Genomic DNA, 17,383 nt, shown 5'->3' on the forward strand with positions numbered 1-17,383 from the left:
GGTGGGAGAACACAGCAGCCTGACCCCACTGAAGCCTCATTGGAACAGCAGCCCCCAGAGAGCACAGTGATGGCTGCTGATTGATGACCTGTCCCCACAAAAAGGTATCAGAAGTAATAGAGGTGGCATCTGAAGGCTATTCCATGCTCAACGCTTTTCTTGGCCAGATGAGATCCTAGGGCAGCCAGAGTCTCAATTTTGTCAAGTTGTGGATTAAAGAAAATCAGGAAACCTCCATTGATTTGCATAGTTGTGTTTTTAAATAATGTTTCTTCTTCCTGTGGATTATAAAAGCAAAGCAGAAAGATACTCAGAAAAAAAAAAGTGTAAAATCGCTGTTTCATCACCCAGACAGACATGTTCACATTTTGAGTGTTTTTATGATACTTGGATTGTATTACATGTTCAATTTTACATCTGGCTGCTTTTTTATTTAGCACTGGTACATTTTCTCCTGACACAGTTTTGAAATGAAAGATAGAAAAGCATTAAAAGAGATCCACCAAGCTTTACCTCTCTAGCAGACGGGGCTTTTTCTGGTTTCCTCTGAAATTTCTGTACTTTGCTGTTGTCATGTCTGCCTGTCTCTCTCTGGACATCTGTATTAGTCCCTTTAGTGTTGCTGTGACAGAATGAGACTGAATAGGGTTTTTTCGTTTGTTTTTTTTTTCTTTGAGATGGAGTTTCACTCTTGTTGCCCAGGCTGGAGTGCAATGGCGTGATCTCGGCTCACTGTAACCTCTGCTTCCTGGGTTCAAGCGGTTTTCCTGCCTCAGCCTCCCGAGTAGCTGGGATTACAGGCATGGGCCACCATGCCTGGCTAATTTTGTATTTTTAGTAGAGATGGGGTGTCTCCATGTTGGTCAGGCTGGTCTCAAACTCCCGACCTCAGGTGATCTGCCTGCCTCGGTCTCCCAAAGTGCTGGGATTACAGGCATGAGCCACTGTGCCTGGCTGAGACTGAGTCGTTTTAAGAAAAATACATTTATTTAGCTCACCATTTTGCAGGCTGGGAAGTTAAAGAGCATAGTGTCACAGCTGGCTGGCTTCTGGTGAGGGCCCTGTGCTGGGTCAAAACATGGCAGAAGAGGAAGCGGGTGTGTGCAGAGATCACATGGCGAGCACAAGGGTCTAGGAAGTCAGAGTTGCTTCTAGAACTGCATGCTTTTGTGGTCCCTAATTCAGTCCCAAGAGAGTGAGAACTTGCTCCTGAAGGAAGGCCTTCATCTCTTCCTAAGGGATCTGCTCCTATAACCTCCACACCTTCTACTAGTCCCCACCTCCTAACGCTGCCACACTGGGGGTCACATTTCAGCCTGCGTTTTGGAAGGGACAAGCACAAAGCACAGCAGCCTCTCTTCTCCCTTCCACCATAGCCCAGTCATTTGCAGGGAAGGGTGTTGTAACCGGAAGCGGAGTCAGGGTTACAGATCTGTGAGCCTGTGTGATACTTGTGGTCCATGATCATACACCCTCCCAAATGTTTTCACAGGAGTTCGGGGCTACAGAAAGGAAGGACAGAATTAGTTATGTCAAGAGAGATTGTCAACCAGCCCCGTGGTATTGGTCAACTCGCTGGAACCTGGCATGTTCCCTGCATGGCCCAGCGGGTCTGGGCAGGCTTTCCAGCTTCAAAATCCTGTGGGTCCACAATAGGAGGAACAGGATGAGCGGCTCCGGGTTAAGGCTGGCTGTGTGTTGCAGCTAAGCAGGTGGATTATTAATACCCGATAACTCTTTGGGAGGCTGAAGTGGGTAGATTGCTTGAGTTCAGGAGTTCATGACCAGCCTAGGCAACATGGTGAGACCCCGTGTCTACTAAAATAAAGTAAAAAAATTAGGCAGGTGTGGTGGCATGTGTCTGTAGTCCCAGCTACTCGGGAGGATGAGGCAGGAGAGTGGCTTGAACCCAGGAGGGGGAGGTTGCAGTGAGCCAGACTGCGCCACCGCACTCCTGCCTGGGCGACGGGAGGTGACTGGCTCAAAACCAAAAAAGACAAACAAACAAAAAACCAAATACTCGGTAACTCAGTTATTTTAAGATCACACTAGGACAGTGAAAAATGGACTTTCTCTAAACAGCAGTAGCAGTAATGAGTTACGGGCTTCCCAGTTTCAAAATACCCTTCAGTTGCTTTAAGTGAGATCACTTAAACCAAACGACTACGTAATCATTGGGTCACAGGCATTTGGGGTTGTGGAGCCCCTGAGTGACCATCTGGATCGACTTTGGATCAATGAGGAGTCTCTGTCTTGTCTCCACCAGAGTTCTCCCGGCCTCCACAAGGTCTGTCTTCAGCGATGGTGCCAGTAGCAAACCTAGGGGTAGCCAGTCTGCCAGTCCTTTAGCAGCAGGTTCTGTATGTTAAGTGCCAGCCTACTTTGTAACATCCACTGGTTTCTTCTGGACCAACCTCGAGGATCGATCTACGCAGATGGAATCGCCACGGCCCCTCTTCTCTGCAGCAGCTCTGTGGGCCCTTTCCACAGTCCTTCCCTTCCTCGGTCATGGCGGGGCTTGTACACCAGTCTTCCAACAGCGTCTCCCAGTGCACACTGTCATCGGTGGTGGGTCCTGGTCTGCCTGGACCCCCTGTGAAATGGCACCACAAACCCCAGTTTCCATGTTTGTGGGAACACACTGAGTGCCCCGCCTTGGTGGTGCCTGATGGCAGGTGGAATACAGAAAAGCCCTTCCAGGCTGATTTCTTCACATCTCTAAATAATGGAGAGTTAGGAGAGAGGTGGCAGTGGAGACAGGGGTAGAGACTGCTGTGTTAGCCCAGGTAAGCAAGGAGGAAAGTCACTCGGAACAGTCTTGTCCACGGAGCTGGGCTCCCGTGGATTCCACTGCCACTTCCTTCTTTCGTATTGTTTCCCTTGATTTGTCATTTGTGCGCAAGTCAAAACAGACTGTTCCCTGGCTGGGGATGTTGTGAATTTGCGTGACGGTGGTTGCAGCTTTTACTTTTTCTTTTCAGCTTTTCCACGTAATCCCAAAGATTTCTGTCTTTGTGTCCTTCTAAATGCAGGTGGTCCTTCCCACCTTTATCCTGGAGAAACGATCTTTGCTGGAGATGTATGCAGATTTTATGGCGCACCCAGACCTACTGCTGGCCATCACCGCTGGGGCCACACCAGAGGAGAGAGTCATCTGCTTCGTGGAGTATTATCTCACAGCCTTTCATGAGGGCCGCAAGGGCGCTTTGGCCAAGAAACCCTACAACCCCATCATAGGCGAGACGTTTCACTGCTCCTGGGAGGTTCCCAAGGACAGGGTCAAGCCTAAGAGGACTGCTCCCCACTCTCCTGCAGGCTGTCATGAACACCCGATGGCCGATGACCCTTCCAAAAGCTACAAACTAAGGTTTGTGGCTGAGCAAGTGTCCCATCACCCACCCATCTCCTGCTTCTACTGTGAGTGCAAGGAGAAGAGACTGTGCGTCAACACTCACGTATGGACCAGAAGCAAGTTCATGGGCATGTCCGTGGGGGTCTCTATGATAGGGGAAGGTAAGCCATGTCGTATGTTGGAGTTTGGCTCTTACACAGTGACATTTCCATACCTGGTAGATGACTGATAATTTTGTGTGTGGAGTATTTTTTGTTTTTAACTGGTTTTGGAATTAGAGGGTGGGTGGTAAAGGGGATGGGTTTTGTTATTTTGGGACAAGATCTGGTCATTTCCCAGTGGGGCCAAGGTGATGGACTATATGCCTGACAGCCGCCTACCTGGACCTTCTCATGCTGTACACGTGCGTACGTGCCTTACAGGTGCTTTTTTTTCCAGCATTGCATGAATATAGTAGTTGGCCTCCAAATCTGTGAAAACACATTTTTATTCATTCTCACCAGTGTTCTGGCTCACAGACAATGAGGATAATCATGCTGCCTATTCAAAATCTGCTCATAAAAATTCCCAAGACAAATCTTTTGACTCTATGCTAGAAATTCTGAAGCAAGAACATAGTATAATCACACCACTGGTGGATCACACATTCTTATTTTAGCAAGTAGCTGTGAATGAAGTGTATTCATTGTTTGAAGAAACCTATAATAATCCTTGTTAAATTCAAGCGTCTGTGTTACTGGTTCTTCAACTTTTTTTGAGTCACAAATCTCTTCGAGGCTCTAAGGCTGTGATTCTCTTCCTAGAAAAAGAATCTAACTTAAAATTTTTCTTTGAGTTTCAGAGAGTACATGGCTCCTTAGAAGCCCTTCCAAAACCCCATGAGATAAGAGCACTTTTCATTCACTTAGCACATTTTTATTGAGCACCTACTAGATGCTTGACATTGCCTTAGGAGCTGTGGCTATTTGAGTAAACAAAACAAAACAAAAAAGATCTGTTCTTATGATGTTTCTGTTCTCCTTCTTTTACATAAGTAAACATAATTGATTGTGTGGTAAGTTGAAGGATGGTAAGTGTTGTAGAGAAACATAAGGCAGGTGGGGTGCGGGGACTGGGGAGAGGGCAGTTGAGCTTTCAGATGAGCTGGCCATTGGGAAGGCCTCGCTAAGGTGATAATTTGAGCAAAGACCCAAAAGGGACAAAGAGGGGCAAGGCAAGCCTTATAGATCCCTGGGAAACAGTTTGTGTGCAGAAAGAACAAGGCAGAGGCCTGGAGGTAGAATGACCCTGGCATGGGGATGGACACGAGAAGGCCACGTGGCTGGAGGAGCAGGTGGAGGTCAGGGAGGTGGTGGTGGCCAGAGCACCTAGGACCTCATGGGCTATTGCTAGAGACGCTGGCTCTTACAGTGAGGGAGCCGTGAAGCCGCTGGCACTTTTGATCTGGAGAGTACTAGGCTCAAACTCAGAGTCTAGCAAGACTGCTCCAGCCATTTGTTGAAAACAGACCCTGGCGGGGGCAATGTTGAAAGCAAGAAGACTAGGGAGGAGGTCGCGAGAATCACTAAGCAGGTGCGGATGGTGGTTGGAGCAGGTGGAAAATGGTAGAGGAAGTAAAAGTAGCGGCGTAGTAAGGATCTGGATGGGATGCGGAGCGTGAGAGAAAGGCTTGCTGAGGTTTGGTCCCGAGCACTTAGAAGGATGGACTAGCCATTAACCGAGATGGGGAGACTCGGGGCTGGGTGTTGGGCTACTTTGGAGCGAGAGTTGGGAGCTCAGGGGGGTTGTTAGAGTTGAGTCATGGAAGGGAGTGCTAGAGTGGGCAATTGTGTGTGCCAGCTGGAGTTTCATAGGGAAGTGAAATAGTTAAGGCCTTGAGACTGATGAGATTGCTGAGTGAGCACTGACTTCTGTAGCCCACAAGATGAGCAAGCAGCCGAGGGGACTAAGGAGGAGTGGCCAGCGAAGTAGACTGAACAGAACGGGAGAAGGTGCTCCCTGCGAGGCGAGTGAAGACGGGCTTCAAAGTGCGGAAGTGGCCAGCTGTGTCACATGATGCTGGTTAATTCCAGTAAGACGAGAACTGAGACGTGATCATTGATTTTGGATCCTGGAGGTCACTCGTGACCCTGACGGCAGTTGTCAGTGGAGGAGCACTAGTGAAAATCTGACTAAAGTTGAGAGAGAAGGGAGGAGAGGAACTGGGGACTGTACCTGTAGGCAGTTCTTCCTTATTTAGGGTTCGCGTGCAATGGTACTATTTAGAAAAAAACCCACTCTTGGGTTCCACTTCTGTGTTAGGTTTAGCCCCCAAAGTGCCATCCCTCTTGCATAGATAAGACAGCGTCTCCACAGTGCCCACAGACACACTCAGCATTCGTGTCCAGCGTCCCTGGGGGTCTTCCTTGCACACAGGTCCAGTAATCACACCTTCCTCTCAAGGATCAATCAGAATCTAGAAGTTCACCAATGAGACATTCATTGATTTGTGTAGGAGGCCAGGGACACACCTGTCACCAGGATGAACTTGGCCCACCCAGTTTAGGCCTTTTCCACAATTCAGATGGGGGGTTTGTATGGGTGGGGGAAAGATGAATACATCTATCTTTAGATAAACCTCACCAATAAAGAGATTGTCACCCCCTAGGTTATCTGCTGTGAGAGTGCAGCATTGCAACTATTTTCCAATTTGAAAAATTCCAATTTGGCCGGGCGCTGGCTGTGGCTCATGCCTGTAATCCCAGCACTTTGGGAGGCCGAGGCGGGTGGATCACCTGAGGTCTGGCTTTTCCTGCTGTTGGCAAGGGGAGAGCAATGCCAGAAGTGATCTGTCTTCTTCTTCTTCTTCTTTTTTTTTTGAGACAGTTTCATTCTGTCGCCAGGCTGGAGTGCAGTGGCACGATATCGGCTCACTGCAACCTCTGCCTCCTGGGTTCAAGCAATGGTCCTGCCTCAGCCTCCCGAGTAGCTGGTGCTACAGGTGCACGCCACCATGCCCAGCTAATTTTTGTATTTTTAGTAAAGACAGGGTTTCACTATGTTGGCTAGGCTGGTTTCGAACTTCTAACCTCATGATCTACCTACCTCGGCCTCCCAAAGTGCTGGGATTACAGGCGTGAAGCCAATGGTGTCTCTTCTTAAAGGGGAGTTGTTACCAGTGACGACTGAACCATGAAATCTTGTAGCTGAAAGGGTGTTTGTCCACCATATGCTCCAGGTTTCCAGCTGTGCTGTAGAGAATCCCAGGCTCCTTGGAGGGGCACAGGGAGATGCGGCTTGAGCTCTTCCAAGTCCACTCCAGCCTGAGCATCTCCATCCGTCCTTACCTATTCACCAGATGGACTTCCCTATACAAGACTTTTTCCAAAAGGGTTCAGTTGCTTCAGAATGCTCAGCAGACCTCGGATGAGTCCAGCTATCCTCATTTCACAGATGAGGAGCCCGAGAGAGGCAGCTCGCCCAGGGACCCATGTGTAATTCACAATAATGTCCATCCTGCCCTCCGCACAAGCCAGTGAAGGGGATGCAGGGTGGGTGCTGGGGTCTCCTCAAGTCAGGATCCATTTCCCAGCTCATCTCTGACCTGTGGGTGGGATACCAGAATCTGAGGCGGTTCAGGCAGCCCCCCGAGTTCATAAGCACAGGAGGAACAGAGGAGCCGGGGTGAGCAGCAGGCGGTGGGCCAGGGAAGGGGACCTCGTCAAGGGGGTTAGAGCCTTGCAAGGACACAGCCGGGGCTGTTGAGGCCTCTCTCCGACCCTGAGAAAGAAACTTGATTCAAGTGTACTTCTGGAGGGGCAGGGGCAGGGCTAGAGGAGCGAGAGGTGTTTCCTCACCGGCCCCTTTTCTGACCCCAGTGACTGCTTGTGCTCCTGCACTCTGCCTTCTCCCTGGCTTAAGTGACAGGGAGCTGCCACTGTGCAGCACTGTTTGGGTTAAACCCCTCCCCGGCAGGAAGTGCGCCTCAGCCCGGGCTGGGGAACTCTTGAAGTCGCATGAGCTAGGAGCGCAGGTTAGAATACCCGGGCAGCAATTCCTACTGAAAGCAGGGAGAAGATTGCTAAGGACTCCCCTGCGGGAGGTTTATGTTCATATTGGTTTTTATAGTTGGGTTTGTAATAAGAAATGGGAGCGACATTCATCTTGATTTTGACTTATCTGGGGCTCTGTGTTTTCATAGGTTGCTTAAGGCTTGCCTCATGCTATGAGGTTTATATTGGTAAAAAATCTTTTCCTCTTCTTAAAAACAAAAATTGGTATTCAGGTGACTCATCTCATTCTATTTAATTTTATTCCTTTTTCTAAATTTCCCACATAATAAATATTTTGAAGATGAAATATGTTTGTTTGCTAGAGAAGGTGGAGAAGGCGGTTCACACTTTGTATTTATGCCCCGTATGCAAAATGATTCCTACACATTTTCTACAGATAGTATTTTAAACATGTTTACCTCCTTATCTGTAACAGTGGTGGCTCGAATAAATCTGTCATTTACCCATTCCCTTATCCATTCATCCATTTATTTGTGAAGTGATTGGCACAGTGCTTGATGCCAGAGACGCAGCAGAGGCCACAGCACACAGGATCCCTGCCCCCGGGAGCTCGTGCTCCAACAGGAGGGTCAGATAGAAGACAAGAGGCGTGCGTGAAGTCCTCAGTGTGACGGATGATGATTGACACTAAGAGACAAAGTAGGAAGGAGATGAGAGTGAAGTTAGGGTGGGGAGGTTGCAGTTTTCAGTAACGTGGACCTCGGCAAGGCAGAGCAGCTGAGGAAAGGCTTCCTGTTTCAGAAGGGGTCTTCCAGGCAAAAAACAGCAAATGGTAAGGCCTCCGGTTGGGAATGTGTGGCTGGGGTGTGGTGAGGACAGCCAGGGGCCCCTGTGGCTGCAGCAGAGTGAGTGGGTGGCCGGGAAGAGGGGAGATAAGGCCAGAGAGGAGAGGCCACGTTCTGGGATCTGATTTGGGGGCCCTGCAAGGACTTTGCCTTTTGCTGTGAGGTGAGAGTCCCTGGAGGGTAGACGTGATTCAGCAGCGTCACTGTGTTTGCTGAGTGAAGAACAGACTGAAGGGAGAAGTGGAGAGGGCCCAGTGCAAAGGTAGAAGCAGAGAGGCAGGTTGTTTCTTATTTCTCTTCTTCCCTCCTACACACACACACACACACACACACGTGCACACACGTGCGTGTGAATCTGTGCTTAGAGTGCGTGCTTGGTGAATATAATGTCATTTGGGGATTTCCCTGCACTCCGCAGAAGCTCTTGCTGCTGCTTGTCAAGGCATGGGAAAGCCAGATTCTTAAACTGGAGTGTAGGGTGGATGCCTCCCAGTCTGTGAGCCCCTAATTCTTGCCATTAGACACATACGTGGTAGGTTTTGAAAAGGTAAAGATTTGCAAATCCATTTTTAGTGGTTTAGGGAATTCTTCACAGAAATGCAGTCTCTCCCTTCGGAATCCTTCCTTCTCTACAAAATAGTCACTGCTCCCCTCTGCCCGACCACCAGCGGTGGGCTGCGACGAGGACGTGGGTTTGCAGGGGTGTCACGTGCGTGATTGTTTTAAAGCTGGTTATTCTCCTTTCCCCACACGATGTGTTCATCCTTTCCTTCCTCCCTCTGCACAGGGTGTTCATCTTCTCCCCTCTGCTTCCTGCACCCTCGTCCAGCCTGTCTCCATCTGGTGTCTCCGCCCCTTTCACGTAAGCCGCTCGTCAGCAGGGCACCCCTCATGCCAGAGCAGCCCCCCTCATGCCAGAGCAGCCCATGGGCTCCTTTCATCGCCTCTGCAGCTGAACTTGAGAGAGTGATGAGGTCCTTTTCGTTCTCTGTCCCCTGAACTACCCAGCATCTGTACTGTCTCTTACTGCTGGCCATTGAAGACTATCCGTGTCTCCACAGGGTAGGCCTGTGGGGTCTCAGGATCGTGGCTCCTCCATTCCTGATAGGCAGCAGGTGGGGGCTGGGGCCCTTGATGCGCTTTCCCCAGCCAGGGCCGCAATGTTGTGAGTGAGAAGACGCGGAACACCCCCTCCTGAAGCCCTCAGACGCAGCCTTCAGAGGAAGCAGAATTAGAATTTGCTGCTCTCACTTTTTCTTTTCTTTTCTCTCTTTTTTTTTCTTTTTTGTATTTTTAGTAGAGACGAGGTTTCTCCACGTTGGTCAGGCTGGTCTCAAACTCCCGACCTCAGGTGATCCACCCACCTCGGTCTCCCAAAGTGCTGGGATTACAGATGTGAGCCACCACGCCTGGCTTTGCTCTCACTTTTTCTACTTGATTGAAAATTCCACTCAGGACTTCTCAGTAGTGTGCTGAGTTCAGAAGGAAGGTTCTGGAGAGAGACTGTGGAAGGTCTCTCCTGGGCATTGGCCACTCACCTGATGTTCTCCTGCTGTGCGTGGGCCTGGGCAGGGCTGGGAGACCCTCGGCTCAGTCTTGTGAGGCCTTACGGTGGCCTAAGTCCTTTCAGTAGCCACATCCCCTTATCTTCTGTATTAATGAAATGCATCCTCTGTAACACAGGATCTGATTTTTCACACAAACTATTTCTAAGAATCTCCAAACTTCAAAGCAGAAGGTTCCGGCTCCTATACTCAGAGCTCTGAGTAGGGGAAGGCTGGAGGTGGGGTATTTTCCTTTCTCTCTCATATTTCCTTTGCATCGCATGAATTTGTTGACTGGGGTTACATAATGCTTTTTCCATCTTCTCGGTATAAAAACGAGATCTTGCATGGGTTCCCTGGAAACTGAATGTAAATACGGGGGCTTCTCTCTTAGATCACTGCCTTTAGGCTGTGGCATATTTGGCTGTAATGAAATGCTATTATGAAGTGCCTCGTTATGCCCTGAATTCACTCAGGTTGAACCCAGAGACTGCACCCCTTTCTTCCCCACTCTCGTTTCTGTTGCTCTGACAGCGAGAGCTGATGTTGCTCCGTCAACCTAAGGCTTCTGTCCCTGGGAAAGTGTGGGCTGCCCACCCCTGGCAACCCCGCACCACTGGGGTGCTGAGGGTGTTCAGCTGCTGTTTGCAGCCCACTGCCCTCAAAATGCCCGAATCAATGTCTGGTGCATGGCACAGGCTCTTAATCGAGTCTGTGGGGAAAGACAGTTAATTGTAGTGAGAGGAAGTGACATGATGGCCACGGGGCTGTGAGTGCTGATGCTGCTGGCTCTGCAGAGCCCCTTCCCGGAGCCCCTTCTGTGACTGCTTTCCAGAATGGATGTCCCAGCCCAGTATCTTGGTTCCTTAGATTGAGATTGGGCACAACATGATTTTAAGTCTATCAGTTTGAAAATCTTAATGCTTTGCCTTTATGCTTATTGGTGAATCAATGTGTGGAATTTCAAATGAAGATCTCCCAGCCTGAGGACTAACTGTGCATGGAAGGATTGATTATTTGATTTTTTTTAAACTTCTCTTAGCTATTAGGCCAAAGGAAGAAGTAATTTATATTTGTGATCCCATTTTTAAGTCTAATTTTAATATAGTCTTTTATTCATATTAAGGAGAAGTTTTTTTGAGGTGACCCTGAAAAAAAGAGTGAGAACTAAGAAGGCATAGTCGCAGGTGATTTAATGAGTGAGCACACATTTATCGTTCTTCAGAAAAAGCCAAAGGAATGCGGTCTTGCCAGTCTAGCTCTGAGGCTCACGGACCTCCCCCAGGACTGAGGGCACATTTTACCTTGATTTGGAGGAGATTTTTCTAAAGACAGATGGGAGGAGGATGCAATCTCTCACGCAGAGCATTACATTAGAAAGAGCCCGCCCTGAGCCGCCGCCGCCCTCACAGGCACAGCCCATTAGAAGACGCCACACTTTCCTCTTTATCGCCAGGTGGCGATACCCGTAGACAGGGCGCTTTAAAGAATGAGGAGTCATAAAGACATAAAACCGTCAGGATTTTGGCCACGTGCCCTGCTGCAGTGCTGTTAGCTGAGTTTAGAATCGCCTTCTCCATCTTGACCACAGTCATGGGAGGTACCATGATCTGTGCATCACAGATGAGGAAACTGAGGCACAGAAGTTAAGACTGCCAAGCTGGTGAGTGACAGAGGATTGGAATGATCCTCTAAGATTTCATCCAGGCCTTAAAACCTGTGGCATATTCTCCATGAAAAAACACTGTGAAGGAAATCTCAGTGTTACAATCCTACCTTGCAAAGTTTATATTTGTGAATGAGACCAGGAATACCAGCCAGCCGACTTTGTGGCTGTCATGTGTTCCCAGTCTGTAGAGGTTTCCTGCTAGACATGCAAGCGGCAGTAGTCCCCAAAGTGTCGCAGTTAAGGACATGCAGGGTGACCCATAAAATAGGAACACAGTAGACATCGGGGTGAGGTTACAGTGCCAGGGAGACACATTGCTCGCCTGGAACGATTTTACTACCAAGCAGAGATGCTTCTTGGCTTATGATTGGGTTATGTTCCAATAAGCCCATCCGAAGGTGAAAATATCCTAAGTTGAAACTACATGTAATGTATCTACCCTAGCAACCATCCTCGCTTAGCCCAGCCTACCTGAAACGTGCTCAGAACCCTTACAAGAGTCTGCAGTCGGGCAGAATCATCCGGCAGCACAGCACGCTGGAGAGGGTGGGCTGTGTCCTAGAACATTTGCGTTGCTATAAAGGAATACCTGAAAGAAAAGAGGTTTATTTGACTCACAGTTCAGCAGGCTGTACAAAAAGCATGGCACTAGCATCTGCTTCTGGTGATGGCCCAAGGCTGCATCCGCTCGGGGTGGAAGGAGGAGGGTAACCCGTTGTGGGGGTCACATGGCAAGAGCAGAAGCAAGGTGGAGGAGCTGCCAGGCTCTTTCCCGGTTGTTTTGTTGTTGTTGTTTTGAGACAGGGTCTTACTCTGTTATCCAGGCTGGAGTGCAGTGGTGTGATCATACCTCACTGCAGCCTTGACCTCCTGGGCTCAAGCAATCCTCCCATCTTAGCCTCCCAAGTAACTGGGACTACAGGTGCTCACCACCATGCCCAGCTAATTTTTTAGTTTTAAATTTTTTGTAGAGATGAGGTTTCATCATGTTCCCCAGGCTGGTCTCAAACTCCTGGGCTGAAGCCATCCTTCTACCTCCACCTCCCAAAGTGCTGGGATTACAGGAGTGAGTCTGCACCAGGCCTAGGTTCTTTTTGACAACTAGCTCTCAGGGGAGCTCTTGCAAGAACTACTAATGTGAGAACTCGCTCATTACTGCCAGGATGACCGTAAGTCGTTAATGAGAGATCCCTCTCCATGACCTAAACACCTCTCACTAGGCCCCACCCCCAATACTGGGGATCAGACTCAACCTGGGGTTTGGAGGGGGTCAAATATTGAAACTACATAGGAGGTTGTTTACACTCACTTTGGGAGGCAGAGGCAGGAGGATCACTTGAGCCCAAGAGTTCAAGACCAGCTTGGGCAACATAGAGAGCTCTCGTCTCTACAAATAATTTTATTTTTTTAATTAGCTGGGCATGGTGGCTCGTGCTTGTAGTCCCAGCTTTTCAGGAGGACTCAAGTCCCAGCTTGAGTCCAGGAGGTCAAAGCTGCAGCGAGCCATGATTGCACCACTATACTTCAGCCTGAGTGACCGAGACCCTGTCTTCAAAAGAGAGAAAGAGCCTCGTTGCTGTTGCCTGGCATTACAAGAGAGTGCCATCCCACATACCACTAGCCTGGGAAAAAAACAAAATTCAAAGCACGGTTTCTATTGATTACTTACTGCTTTGGCACCATTGTAAGGTCAAAACATTGTAAGTTGAATCATAGTAAATTGGGGGCTATCTGTAGTCCATTAGTGCTGTGGGGAGGGTGGCATTGGACCTTCTCCTCTGGGGCCCTGAAGACATGAATGGCAGCCTTCTCCACAGGGTCTGGGGGCCTCTCAGCTGCCAGTCTCCAGGTCTGTGAGGATACAGCTGGCATCCAAGGAACCGGGGTCTTGGGAGATTAAACTTGAGGAGGGGGGATATTTGAGGTGACCTCTCTCTTTTCCACTTTCCCACTCTCCCTGGCTGTTGGGTCAGGAAGAACCAAGTGCTGGTCTGTGTTTGGCATTGGCTGCAATTTTCCACCTGCTTTGGGCTGTCTTCTCAACCCAATGCGAAGAAGTCGGACACAAAGGTAGGCTTTGAACAAACAACAGTGTCCGACTTGGCCATTCTCCTCCGAGTGTCTTGATCAGAAACTTTTGGGATTGAAACACCAATGTCTAATTCTCCTCGAAACACAACGCTCCTCCCTTCACTGCCTGGATAGGACAGGGCCTCCAGAGTCATCTGGGATACTCTTCTCTCTAAAGTGCAGGAGGAGGAATGAATGACAGAGTGAGAGCAAGATGTAGCCTGGGCTTTACTTTTAGGAAGATGGGTTTAGTTAAGAGCTCCAGCAAGTTGGAGCAGAGGAGGGGAGAAGGCCCATCTGTTCTGATAGCCAGTGTATTTGGTGTAGTGGACTTAACGCCGTTTGTCGATTTGTATTAAATGTATTCAATTATGTTCCCAGCCAGAGGGAGAGAGAGGATGTAAATGCAACTGTGATATCTGCCCTCCAGTCCAGCCCACATAATCTGCTTCTCCTGGGTGTCTCAGCGCCTGTGTGTGTCACATGTCTGAGGATCCCTCCACACTGGGAGGGACTGAGACCCCTAAACACATGCCAGCATGTCAAGTTGGGTTTTCAGAACCAGCCAAGTATTTCATGGGTTGGGAAAATGGACTTTAATGGACTTAGCTAAGAGCTGAGCGTGATGTTGCTGGTCTGGACAAGCCCAGTGTGTCCTAAATACCGCAGTGCGTGGGCAATTAAAGGAATTCTCCAGGGCAAATGGAACTATGTCGGACACATCTTAGTATTGACTTCAGAAACTAAGAGCAATCATGACTCCTTTGTACAAATTAACCCCATCTCTCCTCAGACTCCCCTGGCAAGCTCATCTATACTAAAAGAAACTTGCCACGCCCCCACCCCCGCTTCCCCTCCCCCTCGTTTCCTCGCTTTCTCTCTCCTAGGCAAATTCTAGCTCTAAGTGATTCAGATGAGTGCTAGCCTAAGAGGGAAGTACCAAATGGCTGAGTTACTTAACCTCTCTTAAAACTTTGTTTCCTCATTCTTATTGAAACGATTACCGTTGCCAAATAGCGGTTGTGAGCTGAAGAGGATAGTTGTTGTGGAGCTCCCAGGAATGTCTGGCAGCCAGAAAGTGCTCTCGTGGGAGCCACTGACCCCACTCTTCACTCTTTCCAGTGGAGGACTGGAAGCCCAGAAAGGTGCCGTCGCCAGCCACCTCTGGTCCTCTACCCTCCTAAGGCTCAGAGCGCCCTTGACAAGGCTCAGAGCAGCCCTAGAGCGAGGCCTGGGGTGAGCTGGAGTGGAGCTGAGAATGTGTCTCCAGGGAGCCAAGTCCCAGAGTGTTGGATGGGAGACTGAGAGGTACCCTATGGAGATGTGATCTTGGAGAGCTGCAGTGCTGGGTCTCGGGGCCTCTGCCAGCCTGTACAGGGCGTCTGTACACAGCTCTACCGCATTCCTAGGTGCTTCTGTGTTCTGAGGGCGGTCTTTGAGGACTTGATGAAAACTGTAGCCCTGTTCCCTAGAAAAATGGACAAACCCACCTAATTCTACCTTGCTTCAAGAGGAATAGGCCATTCCCACTTCGGCTTCTAGGTTGGAATATCCTTCCTCTGGAGGTGGGTGGGCAGTGAGTGTTAGAGATTCCCGTTCTTGGTGGGTGTCTTTCCCAAGGTTGCTGACAGCAGCTGTACTGCCTGATTTCTCTATTTTCGTGAGAACCGTCGAGGTTGTCTCTGTAGCGCTCAGGATAAAGGCAGAACTCCTTAACATACTTTTTAGAAGTTTAAAAGACAAGGTCTGGCCCCCTGCTGACTTGGTTATCCTCCATACCTATACACACCATCTCTCTTCTGCATGTGGGCCCTCTTCCCAGCATCTTCACACTTACCAGGCTCCTTCCTACCCCAGGGCCTTTGCACATGCTCTTCTCCCTGCCCAGAACACTCTTCCTTACCCTGTTCATTTTCTTAGGGAAACCTTTTCTTACTGGGTCAGTCTCCCCTGTTGGAGGCCTCCATTGTGCTGGCCACCCTGCCCTCCTACCTTTATCCCTGTTACAATTTTGTGTTCATTGGTGATTAGTGACCACCTTTCTGTTCTGCTCCCTGAGGGCAGAAAGTGGGCCTGTCTTGTTCACTGCTATATTCTCAGTCCCTTGCACACAGTAGAGCCCATGGTGAATGAGCAGCTCACCTCTGCAGAGGTGGGAGACGTGACGTCCGTGCAGGAGGCTCTGTGGTTTCCCATCTTCATTTCTTCTGATCCCCAGTGCCCTCTTCGCGTGTTTGCGTGCCTGACTCTCCCTCCTCTCTCCCTGGAGGTGTGCTGAGGCTCCTGGAACACGGGGAGGAGTACGTATTCACCCTGCCTAGTGCCTACGCCCGGTCCATTCTCACCATCCCGTGGGTGGAGCTCGGAGGAAAAGTCAGCATCAACTGTGCCAAGACTGGATACTCAGCGACGGTGACTTTCCACACAAAGCCTTTCTATGGAGGGAAAGTCCACAGGTAGGTCCTGACTGGAGAGGCCGTGGCTTTGTCTTAACCTGATGCCCCCAGTGTCCTTTCACCATTAGAAGACTGAGTTTCAGTGATGGGATGAGTTGAAAATCAAGACAAAGTTGTTAAGGTCTTTTCCAAGAGACGCCTCTTCCCTACCTCACATGCCGTTTTCTGGGTCCTCTCTACTCTAAACTTAAGGTGAAATTTTTGGTGATGCATTTGCAGAACACACACCAGGGAATAAAAGCACTTCTGTTTGTTGGAATAAACTCTCCCTTCTGAAGCCAGTTTGTTGCTTTGCTCTGAAGTGATTCAGTCTATGAACCCGACATAGCCAGACAGCCCCCATTTCACATTACTCAGCGACTCTATCCTCAATTCTGTGTCATGCCTCCATGAGATCAGGATCATGTTTTTCTTTTGAGAAACTGGGGAAGCCAAAGTCAAAGAAATCGAAGGAGAGGTCTGCTCTTTGGAGAAGCACAAAGTTGTTTTTATTGCTCCAGCTGTAAAAAAATCCTCGTTCAGCACAGACTGCTGAGTAAGCAAGATACACCGTACAAACAAGCTTCCATCTTTGCCCTTTTTCTTGGAAAGCATTATTCTGCATAGCATTACTGTGAGGGTATCAGAGTCACAGGGGCACGTGGACAGCCTTGGGGGCACCTGGAGCCAGCACACGCCAGCTCGTAAGAGCGGATTTGTGTGTACTTCACGTTCAGTGCTGTCATGTGGGTAGCTGGAATCAGCCGTGATGCCACAGAAATTGGCAAATGCTACACATCAGGTGTTCTGCCTTTTGGAGATCCATGTTAAATATTGACCAGCGCACCACTAATACCTTTCCACCGTGCCGCCCAGAAGATGCCTCATACCTGCCTGTGAGCCTCTGCCTTGCTACCTAAGAACTGTGACTGTTTTTAGGCTCAAGGAGAAAGCCTCCCAGTGTTTGAAAACTCTAAATTCAGCCTGAGCTGGGCCTTAAGGAAATCGAGAGTTTAGATCCTACACGTGGCTGCTTTGGGGCAGGCGTCTCCATTTCTGCTGTGTTCCTTCAGCTGCGCAGAAAGCCCAATGAGGGAGAGGGAGCTGGGAGTCTGCTTTCACTTGGAATTCCCACAGGCAAGGCAGGTGAAAGAGAGGTCACAAATCTCCACAAAGGCCCTTCAAGGAGAGGCTGAGGTCATTCCTCAGAGCCACTGCTGTGAGTAGGAAGGTACTGATTGGGACCAAGACTCTAGGTTTGCTCAGCCTTCATTCAGGGGCTGTGTGGACGCTGGAGCGGATGTTTCCCTCCTTTTCCAGCATAAGCTCTGCTGGGATTATGGGCAGCCATGTTTGACCCCATACAAAATGGACCTGATTTAAGGATTTTAAAGCTCATGCTACACTCTTACAGTCTTTTTAGGGTTAAAATGTAGTATTATCAGATGCTGTTTTGGAGAAGAGAGAGTATATTCT

General features: G+C 49.3%; 1 protein-coding gene and 1 long non-coding RNA gene across 3 annotated transcripts in view; one reads left to right on the forward strand and one right to left on the reverse strand.

Annotated features, from left to right (window-relative positions):
- OSBPL10 (oxysterol binding protein like 10) overlaps positions 1–17,383 on the forward strand; it is a 334,921-nt gene that overhangs the window by 295,797 nt on the left and 21,741 nt on the right. For both annotated transcript variants that reach the window (XM_064378585.1, XM_064378586.1), the window contains 2 exons: positions 3,033–3,513; positions 15,742–15,928. In XM_064378585.1, the coding sequence (XP_064234655.1) occupies positions 3,033–3,513; positions 15,742–15,928 (668 nt within the window). The remainder of the gene's footprint in view (positions 1–3,032; positions 3,514–15,741; positions 15,929–17,383) is intronic.
- LOC110567296 (uncharacterized) lies at positions 136–15,771 on the reverse strand. The gene is made up of 3 exons (XR_002477732.2): positions 15,615–15,771; positions 11,874–11,991; positions 136–278 (listed from the first exon to the last, which is right to left on the reverse strand). It is a non-coding gene; the product is annotated as an uncharacterized LOC110567296 (long non-coding RNA).

The sequence above is a fragment of the Aotus nancymaae genome, unplaced genomic scaffold (genome assembly GCF_030222135.1).
Source record: "Aotus nancymaae isolate 86718 unplaced genomic scaffold, 86718_ANA_hifiasm-v0.15.2.pri h1tg000019l, whole genome shotgun sequence".
Lineage (NCBI taxonomy): Eukaryota > Metazoa > Chordata > Mammalia > Primates > Aotidae > Aotus > Aotus nancymaae.